General features: G+C 51.9%; 1 protein-coding gene across 2 annotated transcripts; it reads left to right on the plus strand.

Annotated features, from left to right (window-relative positions):
* Positions 1–20: 20 nt before the first annotated feature.
* On the plus strand, positions 21–9,925 carry SERPINF2 (serpin family F member 2). Of its 2 annotated transcripts, XM_028707345.2 has the most exons (9): positions 21–177; positions 1,027–1,126; positions 1,429–1,479; positions 3,072–3,447; positions 4,268–4,408; positions 5,453–5,656; positions 7,301–7,443; positions 7,720–7,924; positions 8,947–9,925. In XM_028707345.2, exons 2-9 carry the CDS (start codon positions 1,049–1,051, stop codon positions 9,282–9,284), a joined length of 1,536 nt encoding a protein of 511 aa, XP_028563178.2. In that variant the 5' UTR covers positions 21–177; positions 1,027–1,048; the 3' UTR covers positions 9,285–9,925. The 2 variants fall into 2 exon arrangements, with proteins under 2 accessions (XP_028563178.2, XP_028563177.2); XM_028707344.2 differs by lacking the exons at positions 21–177; positions 1,027–1,126; positions 1,429–1,479 and having other exon boundaries at positions 2,555–3,447.
* Positions 9,926–12,804: the final 2,879 nt, after the last annotated feature.

Here is a 12,804-nt window from a genome sequence, read left to right on the forward strand (position 1 = left end):
TGGTGAAGTAGTGAGGAAGGGGGAGAGATTCCACGAGTAGGCGTTGCTCCTGCAGCAGCTGGTCCCTGGCGAAACTTGGGGGCCACTTCTGCAAAATCGCCCCCCCTCCACGAAGCTGGCAGTGGTGGTGGCGGCGGCAGGAGAGAGGCGCAAGGAAGAGCCCCGTGCAGGACCAACGTGAGATGGGGGGCTTGAGCTGGGGGGGGGGGGAGGAGAGAGGGGAGCCGGAGATTGGAGTCCTTGCGCAATGGGCAGTTTGGGTTCCTCTGAGCGAAGAGAGAGGCTGCTTTGCTAAGCGGGGCCTTGGGGGAATGTCCTGGCTCTCCTTTCCTGGTTTTTTATTAATTTAATTGCATTTCATATCCCACCGAGGAGCTCAAGGCGGCATGTGCAATTATCCCCCCCTCCTCATTTAATCCCCACGACAACCCTGCGAGGTAGGCTAGGCCGAGAGGCAGGAGTGACTGGCCCCCAGGCTCACACCCCGTGGGAGTTTCATGGCTGAGCTGCGGGATCTGAACCCGGGTCTCTCCCGAGGTCCGACACTGACTCACTGCGCCACCCCTGGCTTCTGTGGCCGTGGAAGGGAAAGAGCACCATGCCCTCACGCACCAGCTGGAGCTTCCAGCACCCACCTCTGCCCTTTCTCTCGGCCTGCAGCTGGGGGGGGGGTCAGCCTCCTTCCCTCCCCTCCCTCCCAAACTTGCGCCCAGGAAGCGTTAAGGAGCCGGGCGAGTCCCTGAAGAGCTTTGTTTCAAAAAGCAACGACAGCCACCCACCAACGTCCCAACTCCAAGGGACGCGGGGTGGAATTTAAACGTATGCAACCCTCAGTCTAGAAGAGGATGGTGACTGGAAGGGGGGCTTGCCGTGGAGACCTCCTTTTGGGGGGGCAGGCAGGGGGTGAGCTGAAGGGAAAGCGGCCGGGGAGGCTGTGAGTCCCTCTCCGTCTCTCGGGTCTGTCTTGAAGGGGGGACAGGACCCCGAAGCCACCCTAGGCATCACTTATCCGCCCATCTCCGGCAGATTTCCACCCCTCGGTCAAAAGATGGCTGCCCCGCCCTGGCCTCTGCTGCTGCTGCTCCTGCTGGCCGGCCTGCCTGCTCTGCGCGCGACGCACCACGGGGTAAGTCCCGCCACGGTCCGGGCAGCTCCTCCTCTCCGCCCGGGGCAGAAGAGCCCAGCCGAGGGAGACTCGCGGGGAGACAGGCAGGGGGAGGAGAGGGCGTGGGGACCATGGGGTGGGGGGACTGGCCCCTGGTGCTGCTGGTCTCCCAAGTGGGGGGAGCGTCCTGTGGAACAAACCCCCTCGCTTTGGGAAGGTGGTGGAGGTTGGATGGCCAGATGCCAGGGGTTTTTTAGCTGGGAGTTGGCTACAAGACCCTTGGGGGGGGGGTCCTTTCCAACTCTAATATTCTATTATTTTAGGTCTCGATTGCCCATGCCTTTGAAGATGACGGGCAGAGGAACATTCTCCTGGTAAGAGGAGATGAATCTCAAAGCTTCTCTTTTTTTAAAGATTTGTTTATTTTTAATGAAAAGGCAAATACTGTGTCAAGTTCGGGACTTGGGAATGGAGAGCAGGGCGGGTAGCATTGCTGCGTGATGGTTCTGGTCCTGGGTCGCCACCACATTTTAATCATATATGGAGGCCAACGCCAATGGCGTGAGCAAACGTAGCCAGTCCCGGAAGCTGAATTTAGGTTGGCAAGTAGAAAGTTCAAAGACAGGACCTGTTGAGGCAGCTTTCTCTAAGAGGTTCCCCACAGAAGGACTTGGGCATGTGGCTGTCAGGAAGAAGGGCTTGGTTTTGTTGGGTGCTGGGGGGCATCTTCTGGAAGCTGGGCCTCTGGACAACCAGGGAGCCAAAGCTGTGCAAAAGGAGATGGTGGAGAGGATGAATCGCTGCGGGAGATGCAGGGCAGATCTCTCTGCCTTGAATGACATTTTCGAGAAAGGGAGTTTTGGGAGCAGAGGCAAGCGGGAGAGGAGATGGCAAGGCCGCGCTGGATAATCTGGATGGTATTGCCTAAGAGCTCTTAAGGAACTCAAATGTGAAACTGATCTTCTAACAAAAATATGTACCGTTCCTAAGAGTGTCCTTGGTCCCAGAGGACTGGAAAGCAGCCAGCGCAACACCAATATTTACAAAGGGATTCAGGAAGTTACAGGCTTGGCGTCTCTTCCAGGTAAATTGCTGAGAAGTACTATTAAAGGTAAAATAATCAAGCGCATGCAGGATTTCCTCAGCGGAGACCCCACACCGTCATGAGAACTCCCTGCCAGAAGCAGCTTTTAAAAAGGGCCTTGCAAACCCACTCAATTCAGGCAGGCGGCTTTCTCCCAAAGCAGCTGTGGAGAACCAATCGCTGGCCCTTCAGATGCTGCTGAACTAGAACTCCCATGAAGATAGGAGTTGCAGTTCAGAGACACCTGGAAGGGCACAAGCTCCTGTCTTAAAGGACCTGACAGTGACACTGATGCTGAAACTTCTTTCAGGGGTTTTTTCCAGGCCTATGCTGCTTTTAAGTGATTGGTTTTTGCTGAAATGTGATGTTGTGTGTTGCTTTTATTTTTTCTGTATGCTGCCTTATGAGGGTTTAAGGAATACTTAGGCTAGCTCTGATTCATTTATGTGTTCTGTCTCTGAATATCAGCTGCTGGGAATCACAAGGGGGAGAGTCCTGCTGTTGAACCTCAGGTCTTGCTTGTGAGCTTCCCTTGGGGCATTCAGATGCCACTGTGAGGACAGGAGGCTGGACCAGATGGGCTCCCTTTAGTTTGATCCAGCAAGGCCTTTCTTATGCTTATGAAAACTACCATCTATCAGGCCAGTCTCTGTGTCCATGCAGTCCAGCACTGCCTGCTCTGACTGGCAGCAGCTCCCTGGTCTCCTGACGAGCAGAGAACTTGCCAGCTTTTACCCAGTGTGGAAACAAGGTGCTTCTTTCTTTAGAGGCCCTCTTGCCCATCCTCTGCCCCTCAGCTACCCAGACGTCTCCTTCCCTCCCAGACTTAGCTGCCCATTCTTTCCTCCCCACCTTCAGCTCCTAGGGCCCATTTCTTCACAGGCCGATGAAGCAGATGGATTGGTGGAAGAAGCATTGCTGCCGGAGGTTGCTTTGCCTGAGGCGGAGGTGCTCCCACCTGCATCCGAGACCCCGGAGAGCCTCCTTGGCACCATGCTGCCACCCTCTGATCCAAGCCTGGCAGAGGAGGTTTCAGCCGCGGTGCTGGGAGAGCCCCAGAGCTCTTCTGAGGCAGAGGAGGACGACCGTGGAAGAAGCTGCGACAGGGACATCCCTCTGGAGAAGACGCACGTGGTGGCCGAGGCTGTGATGAAGCTGGGTGCTAACCTCCTGCGGCAGGTGGAACTGGAGAACGGCAAAGGCAACCTCTTCTTCTCTCCCCTCAGCATCAGCCTGGCGCTGGCTCACTTGGCTCTAGGTCAGTATCCCCAAATCCCTCAAAGACAGCCTGTTTGTTGACTTCTTCTGAACTCAAAAGCGAAGGTGCTTTTCGTGGTCAACAGCAATAAAGGGTTTTGCTTTTAGGATGTGGAAAGGGTGAGATTCTGCTCTCCCTCCAAGTAATGATGGCTCCTATGTGCATGGGGCAGCCTCTTCCGAGGAGAGGCAATCCTGTCACCTCTCTGAATGAATGGCAGGAGAAATGCCCAGCAGGGGTGAAAGCAAAGCAGCCTGCCAGCCACTGAGTGCTCTGGACTCCAGTTAACGGAATTTCTTCCAGCACATGAGCAGCCTTGTTGGCTGCACAGTCTGAGAATTTCTGGAATGGAGATGGGAAGAGTAGGAGCAGAAGACACTGTCTTGTACAGGGTCTGACCAGAAGTCCATCTAGTTTGGTGTTTTCCACACTGTCAGCTGTGGCTCTCCAGGGTCTCAGGCAGGAAGTCTTTCCCAGCCGTTGGGGCCTGAACCAGAGACCTTCTGCCTGCAGCTGTTGGTGCTCTGTTACTGAAGGATAACAGAGTGCTAAGCATGGAAGCCTCCCTCTTCCTGCTTGTGTGATGAAAGGTCTTCAGCCCTCTCCTGCTTTAACATGGGGCCTACAGCGGCAGCTCTCTCACTCCTGGCTGATGTGACAAGCGCTTTGGAGCACAGTGGCCCTATGCAATCAAGAGGGCTTCCATGCCCGACTGCCATGCTCACATGCTCAGTGCTGCTGCATCTGAAGGGTCAGGTTACCACGTTCCCAGGTTAGCTGAGCATTAACTGTGCTGCTGTTAATCTGGTTTCCCTTTCAGGCGCAGCCAACCGGACCGAGGAGCAACTGCTAAAGGCTCTGCAGGTGGAGTCTGTGCCCTGCCCACACCAGGCTCTGCGCACCATCTCCCAGCACCTCAGCCAGACGCTCAGCATCGCGGCCCGGCTTTACCTACAGAAAGGTGAGAGGTGTGGGCAGGCAGGTATGGAATAGGAGAAGTCGAGTGAGCCTGCCCTTTGGGCGTGAGAGGGAAGAGCAGGCGTTTCCACATGGCGTGGCTTGAATTTCTCTCCTTATTTTATTTATTTAAAAAATATTTGTATACCGCTGTATCATCAAAAAAAATGTATCACAACGGTTCCTACCAATATGAAAACAGAAAGTAAAATCATAAAAAGTTAAAAACAGGTTAAAAGCCAAAGAATTAAAAACAAACATCAGTAGACCATTGTGGGAGATGTATTCTTAACTGCCTGTGTAGGCTTGTCAGGGAAAAAGGCAAGGTATAACAAAATAACAATAATAATAATAATATAGCTGGCAGAATATAAAGGTTTTTAGCAGGCATTTAAAAGTTGGCATAGAAGGTGCCACTGAATCTCCAGTGGTAGAGAGTTCCACAGGACACGGCTAATGACACTAAAGGCTTGGTCTCTTGTTATCAAACGAGCCTCACCAGCTCAGGGAACAACCAGCGACACTCCTGTGCGTGAGCTCAGTGACTGAGCTGAGGATATAAGGGTTCAGGCGAACCTCTACTAAACCTTTAATGGATAGCAGATATTGAGGGATGGGGCAGGGGGAGAATCTGTATTGGGACTGGAGAGGAATAGTAGTGTTTTTTCTTAACCCTTTTGCCCATGTAATTTCCCCAGCTAATGTCACCACCATCCATCTCCATGCACCGGTAGCAAAGCATCATAATGTGAATGGTGCAAATAGTATTGGTTGGATGGGTGGTAGCAGTTTTCATTAGGATAACAGCACTGGGAGGGGTCAGCACCCCTCTCTGTCCCAATCTGGATCAAGAGTCCCCACCCCGGCAGCTGCTATTCACAAATAAGTTTGAATCCCGAGGACCTCGAGTGCAGGGGAGGGGGGAAATCCACACAGCAGCAGCAGTCCCCTGGCCCAAAAATGGGTTGGGGAGAATCCTAGCAGGCTTACCCCAGTCTTAGGGGGAGGGTGGAAACTCTTGACTGCCTCACATCAAGTGCTTTTGCAGGATTCCCAGTGAAAGAGCAGTTCCTGGAGGACTCAGAGAAGTTCTACGGGGCCAAGCCAGCCACCCTGTCTGGGAACAGCGAGGCGGACCTGGTGGCCATCAACACCTGGGTGAAAGACGCGACCCATGGGCAGATCCCCACCATGCTGACTGAGCTGCCGGCCAGTGTCGTGATGCTGCTGCTCAATGCCGTGCACTTCCGAGGTGAGCTGGGCTGCTCCTCCCCACCCCCCGGACTTGCTGGGGCAGCCAACAGATCAGCCAACCTTGAAGTTATTGCAGCAGCCCAAGAAGTAACTGTGTGAATGAGGCCCCTGTTTCTCCCATTTTAATCCATCCTAATAACTTAATATTGTTGTGATTTTATGGACCGTAGTTTTTACCACCTACAAGAAAAGCAAGATTGTCATAGAATCACAGTTGTGAGGGAGCCCGAGTGTCATCTAGTCCAACCCCCAGTAGTAGTAATAATAATAATAATAAGAATTTTATTATTTATACCCCTCCCGTCTGGCTGGGTTTCCCCAGCCACTCTGGGTGGCTTCCAACAAAATATTAAAATACAATACTCTGTTAAACATTAAAACTTCCCTAAACAGTGTTGCAGTAGAGACATCACCTTGCCAACAAAGGTCCATATAGTAAAAGCTCTGGTTTTCCCAGTAGTGGTGTATGGAAGTGAGAGCTGGACCATAAAGAAGGCTGATCGCCAAAGAATTGATGCTTTTGAATTATGGTGCTGGAGGAGACTCTTGAGAGTCCCATGGACTGCAAGAAGATCAAACCTCTCCATTCTGAAGGAAATCAGCCCTGAGTGCTCACTGGAAGGACAGATCCTGAAGCTGAGGCTCCAATACTTTGGCCACCTCATGAGAAGAGAAGACTCCCTGGAAAAGACCCTGATGTTGGGAAAGGGGAGAAGGGGACGACAGAGGACGAGATGGTTGGACAGTGTGCTCAAAGCTACCAGCATGAGTTTGACCAAACTGCGGGAGGCAGTGGAAGACAGGAGTGCCTGGTGTGCTCTGGTCCAGGGGTCATGAAGAGTTGGACATGACTAAACGACTAAACAACAACAACAACAAAAAACAGCACTGCCTTCAGATGTCTTATAAAATTATGGCAGTTGTTGTTCTCTTTGACATCTGGTGGGAGGGCGTTCCACAGGGCGGGCGCCACTACCGAGAAGGCCCTCTGCCTGGTTCCCTGTAACTTGGCTTCTTGCAGCGAGGGAACTGCCAGAAGGCCCTCAGCGCTGGACCTCAGTGTCCGGGCAGAATGATGGGAATAGAGACACTCCTTCAGGTGTACTGGGCCGAGGCTTTAAAGGTCAGCACCAACACTTTGAATTGTGCTCAGAAACAATGCAGGAATCACAATTAAGGCATCCCTGACAAATGGCCATCCAACCTCTGCTGAGAAACCTCCAGGGAAGAAGAGTCCGCCACCTCCCACTCCGCTGTCAAGCCATCAGAAAGTTCTTCCTAATCATTAGTTTCTTGCAATTTGATCCATTGGCTCAGGTCCCAGCCTCTGGAGCAGCAGAAAACAAGCTCTTTCTCTGTCTCCCCTGTGACAGCCCTTCAGTTATTTGAATATGACTATCATGGCACCTTTTAGTCTCCTATCACACAGGCTAAACATACCCAGCTCCCTCAACCATTCCTCATAAGGGTTGTTTTCCAGAACCCTCATTATTTCAGTCGCCCTCCTCTGCACACCTTCCAGCTTGCCAATATCCTCCTTAAACTGCAGTGCCCAGGACTGGACACAGGACTCCAGGGGGCTTGGTTTCCAGATGCTGCCTTTCTTCTCCTCAACCCATTTTTTATTCCCTCTTTTGGGCAGGGTTTTGGAAGACCAAGTTTGATCCCCTTCTGACTGAGCCTGACACATTCTACCTGGATGATGAATTCACTGTCTCCGTGGAGATGATGCGGGCTCGCGTCTACCCTCTCAGCTGGTTCAACCTGGAGGCCCAGGATGTCCAGGTGGGGTAACAGGGGGGTGGGAGCTTTTGTTGTTGACGCTGCCAAAGGGTCTGGCATCAGGTCAAAGTGCCTGGGAGAGCGTTGGCCTCCTTGCCTTCCCACGTGGGGTGGGCCTGGGCCTTTCTCCTGCCCCTGGAGCACACAAGAGGAGGGCTCAAGGCAAAGGCTGTCCCGTTGATGCTCCTCTCCTCTGTTCTTCACAGTTGCCCTTTCATATCCACAAATAATGTTCTGTTGGGCTGCCCCTGCTGACTCTTCCCTGTGCTTCTCTCCCAGGTGGCCAGGTTCCCCTTCAAGGGCAACACGAGCTTTGTGGCCATCCTTCCAAACCACCCTGAGCAGAACTTCTCTCGGCTGCTCTCCGATCTCAGCCAGGCCAACTTCCAAAGCCACTTCCCCAAGGAGAGGCCCACCATGGTGAAGATGCCCAAACTGCACCTGCAGCACCACCTGAACCTAGAGCAAGCCCTCCGCCAGCTGGGTAAGAGGAGGGAGGGAGGGAGGGAGGGAGGGGGCCAGCCTGCTTCACTCTTCGCCTTTACAGGACGGTTTTGGATACCCTCAGCCACCTTGCTGCCTTATTTCAAACAGCTTGATGGACCATGGTTCATAACTCCTGCTTTGCATGCAGAAGGTCCCAGGTTCTGTCCCCCTGCCCCAAGCCCTGGAGAAGCCACGGCTGCCAGTTGGCACAGACCAGAGCTGGGGGGCTTCACCTCCTGGCAGCCCCAGCAGCCAGCAAGGCCAGCTGTCAAGGATGGTGGAATCTGCTGTCCAAGGAGAGCCAGAGACCTACAGGTTCTGCACTCCTGACACGTTCAGTGCGAGGATAGCTGAGCAAGCAAGGCAGATCCCTGTGTTAAATACAGTCCCTGCCTTGTGCTCCTGTGACCTCAGACACACAACATTATCTGAAGACTTGTCTGTTGAAATGGGCGCAGGCAGCTTCTGATATGTTCTGGAGTCCTCACCAGAAGGAGGTTGGAAAGAGCTTTCAGACCCTTAGCAGGGCATGCTGGCGAGTGGGTGTTTGTGTCCTCATTTCTCTCTGCTTCCTCCACAGTGGCTCTTCAGATGCTTCCAGATGGAGGTTTAATGTTGTGAAATGGGCTGCTCTGGTATTGCAAGCAAGTCACTGGCAGCAGTTTTCTTTTTCACTCACGGATTAAACGTGTGTGACTTTTTCCTAACTCTTCCGCCATCTCCGCTCCAGAAGTCCAGGTTCTGTTTCAAGCTAGTCTTGGAAGCAGCAGAAATTCTGCCTCCTTAGTAAAACATACAGGCACTCCATTTGAACGATTTTAATGCAGTGGCAGAATTCAGGCTGTGGGTGGGTGGAAATTCTCCTCGTCCCCCAAATATACACAGCCCTGAGAACAGTCTTGGGTCACAAACACTGCTGATGTTCTGCACCAGCACCATCCTGACTGACGGCTGCTTTCTCTAGAGAAGCCTGCAGCTTCCCCCTTGGCACTGCCTTCACTCCCCTCTCTTTCTTTGCAGGCCTTGGCGAGCTGTTCTCTGCCCCAAATTTCCACCCCATAACAGAGGGTCCCCTCGTGGTCTCCAGTGTCCAGCACAGAGCCGCCCTGGAGCTTTCTGAGGACGGGGTAGAGGCATCGGCCGCCACCAGTGTCTCCATGTTCCGCTCCCTCTCTGTTTTCAACCTCAACCAGCCCTTCCTCTTCATCATCCAAGAGGACACCACTGGCATCCCTCTCTTCCTGGGCGCCATCCGGAACCCCAACCCCAGCGCCCCTCAGGAGAGGAAGACGAGTGACTGTGCTGTGGGAGATGATGGAAAGCTCTTTCTGTGCTCCACGGACCAAGAGAAGCCCTGAACGCCTCGAGAGGCCTCCAGGATGCAGGAAACCCAGAAGGGCAAGTGTGTTGTGGCCAGTCAGGGTTTTTTTCAGCAGCCTCTCCCCAAATCTCCAGAAAACAAAACAAAAAGCCACCCTTTCCCCTAACTGGCTGCTGATGTGGGTTGGCATCCTGCACCCAGTCCTGCAAGCTATAAAATACGGCCCTATTGACTCATCTTCTTCTCAATGGCCCTTGCGGATGGGATCCTGCACTCTGACCTGCAGGCCTTTGGCCCTAGAATTAAAGCTGAGCAAAAGGTCACAAGGTTGCACCTCCTCCTCTGGTTCTATGTTCTGCAGGGACACTGGCTGAGGAATCTGAAGCGCCACAGATATGAATGAGCTGTGAGTGCCGTGAAATAAAAGGATGCAGAGAATACAAGAACTACCACCAGCAGCAGCAGCAGCAGCCCAGGCCCTGGGGAGTTTACGGGCTCACTTCCCATCTTGGCGCCAGCTTCTCTTCAGTATTGCAGCCCCACAATATATCCAGACCACAACTTTTCCTTTCAGGTGGCCACAAAAATGCAACAGAATAGACTGCGTAGCGCTGCACAACTCAAGAAAAAATAAGAGTGTTGGGAATTGCTAGGAAAATAAACCTGCTGGTATCCTAATGCCTGTTGCCACTAATGTGTGTGCCTGACCGCACTTCGAATCCTGCAAACAGTTCTCAAGAAGGGCATTGCAGGGCACTGTGGAGTCTTTGTTCTCTTTGCTTGTTGGGTTTGTGTAAAGTGTCCCTGCCCTTTCTGTGCAAAATCCCACTTGGGCTGTTTTACACTTACATTGCTGTAGCAACAGAGCATGTGTGAGAGAGAATATGAATGTGAATGTCAATTGCCTTGATAGACAAGGAGGCTACTGGGTGTGGGGAGAGAATTGCTTGGGGATCTCCAGTGACTCATGGGGGGGGGGTGAGACTGAGGTTGGTTAAGACTTCCCAGTTCTGTATTCCCAGCTCCTTATTTAAAGCAGCTGCACAAGCTGCCACAATGCGGAACTGAAACTTGGTATGTGCTTCTGGCTGCACTCCGGAATCAATTAGACTGCCTCCCCACATTGCACACCTGTGTCCAGCAAACTGCTCCCCTCCAGATGCTCAAACCTTCTTCCCATAGAACTGTAGAGTTGGAAGGGAACCCCAGGGTCATCTAGTCCAACTCCCTGCAATGCATGAATCATGGCTGAAGAATCCCTGACAAATGGCCATCCAACCTCAGCGTAAAAACCTCCAGTGAAGCAGAGTCCACCACCTCCTGAGGGAGACTGTTCTAATGTCAAACAGCTCTTACTGTCTGAAAGGTCTTCCTAATGTTGAGCCAGAATCTCATTTCTTGTCATTTGAATCCATTCACTTGGGTCCTAACCTCCGCAGTAGGATAAAACAAGCTTGCTCGCATCTTCCATTTGACAGTCCTTCAGATATCTGGAGATGGTTCTCATATCTCCTCTCAGTCTCCTCTTTTCCAGGCTAAACATACCCAACTCCCTCAACCAGTCCTCATAAGGATTGGTTTCCAGACCCTTGACCATCTTTGTTGCCCTCCTCTGCACACATTGCAGCTTACCAATGGCATTTTAAAATTGTGGCACCCAGAACTGGACACAGTATTCCAGGTGTGGTCCATTCCAGGCAGAATAGGGCGGTACTATTACTTCCCTTGTCCTGGACACTAGACTTCTGTTGCTGCAGCCTAGAATAGCATTAGCTTTCACCCCTGCTGTATCACACTGTGGACTCATGTTCAGCTTGAGGTCTACTAAGACCCCTACATCCTTTTCACATGTACTACTGGCAAGCCAGGTGTCCCCCACCTTCCATTTATGCAGCTGGTTCTTCCTTCCCAAGTTTATAACCTGGCATTTGTCCCTTTTGAAATTCACTTTATTAGTTTGGGCCCAGGTCTCCAATCTGTTAAGGTCATCTTGAATTCCGATTTTGTATTCTGTGGCATTAGCTAGCCCTCCCAGTTTGTTGTCTTCTGCTAACTTGATGAGCACCCCCTCAATTTCTTCATCCAAGTTGTTTATAAATAATGTTGAACAACAACAGGCCCAGGACATAACCCCGTGGCACCCCACTGGTCACTTTATTCCAGGATGATGAGGAACCCTTGGTGAGCACTCCTTGGATTCAGCCAATCACCTACAACAAAACCACTTTACAGTTACTTTGTCCAATCCACATTTTACTAGCTTCTCTGCAAGAGTATCATGGGGAACTTTGTCAAAAGTCTTTCAGAAATCAAGATACACTATGTCCACAACATTCCCCTGATCCACCAAGCTTATAACTATCAAAAAAAGAAATGAGATTCGTCTGGCATGAGAAACCCATGCTGGGTCTTAGTAGTCACAGCATCCTTTTCTAAGTGCTCATAGACCTAATTATCTGATGTAGGACCTTTCCTGGTGTCCACATCAAGCTGACTGGTCGGTAGTTACATGGGCCTTCCATATTTCACCTTTAAGAAACTCCCATCCATCTTCTCTTTGAGTATTTCTGTTCATGGGCTCTCAGCCAGTAGTTCCTTCAGCTTTTTGAAATTGGCCACCTTAAAGTCCAGAGTGCATGTCTGTCTACACTCCGCTTTCCCTCGCCTCTGTATCATGAAACCCAAAAGGACATGATCACTTCCTCCCAAGGTTGATCAGTTCCTCCGTTGGTGAGGTTTAGGTCCAAGACAGATGATTCCATTGTTGCTTCTTTCACCTTCAGGGTGATGGTGTCACTGTCAAGAGAGACAACTGAGGAATTTGTTGGATCTTATGTTCTTGACCGGGGATGCGGGTGGCGCTGTGGGTTAAAGCCTCAGTGCCTAGGACTTGCTGATCGTAAGGTCGGTGGTTTGAATCCCCGTGGCGGGGTGAGCTCCCGTCGTTCGGTCCCAGCTCCTGCCCACCTAGCAGTTCGAAAGCACCCTTAAGTGCAAGTAGATAAATAGGTACCGCTTTATAGCGGGAAGGTAACGGCGTTTCCGTGTGCTGCGCTGGTGCTGGCTCGCCAGCTGCAGCTTCGTCACGCTGGCCACGTGACCTGGAAGTGCCTTTGGATGGCGCCGGCTCCCGGCCTCTTAAGTGAGATGAGCACGCAACCCTAGAGTCGGGCACGACTGGCCCATACGGGCAGGGGTACCTTTATGTTCTTGGCAGAGTTTGTGTTCCTACAGATATTGGGGTAGTTGAAATCTTCCATGACTACGATATGTCTCCTTTTTGAATGTGTGGCAGTCTGCTCTAGGAAGGCGTCATCCAAGTCTTCAGACTGGCTTGGCAGTCTATGGCATAAGATGCTCTTTCCTCATTTTAGAATCCCACTGCCAGGGACTGTGGCACCCAGAGGAAGAATTCTCAAGGTTAGGCTATTGCCACAAAGGTAAAGGTAAAAGGGATGCGGGTGACGCTGTGGTCTAAACCACTGAGCCCCTTGGGCTTGCCGATCAGAAGGTTGGTGGTTCGAATCTGCACGACAGGGTGAACTCCCATTGCTCTG

The sequence above is a fragment of the Podarcis muralis genome, chromosome 15 (genome assembly GCF_964188315.1).
Source record: "Podarcis muralis chromosome 15, rPodMur119.hap1.1, whole genome shotgun sequence".
NCBI lineage: Eukaryota > Metazoa > Chordata > Lepidosauria > Squamata > Lacertidae > Podarcis > Podarcis muralis.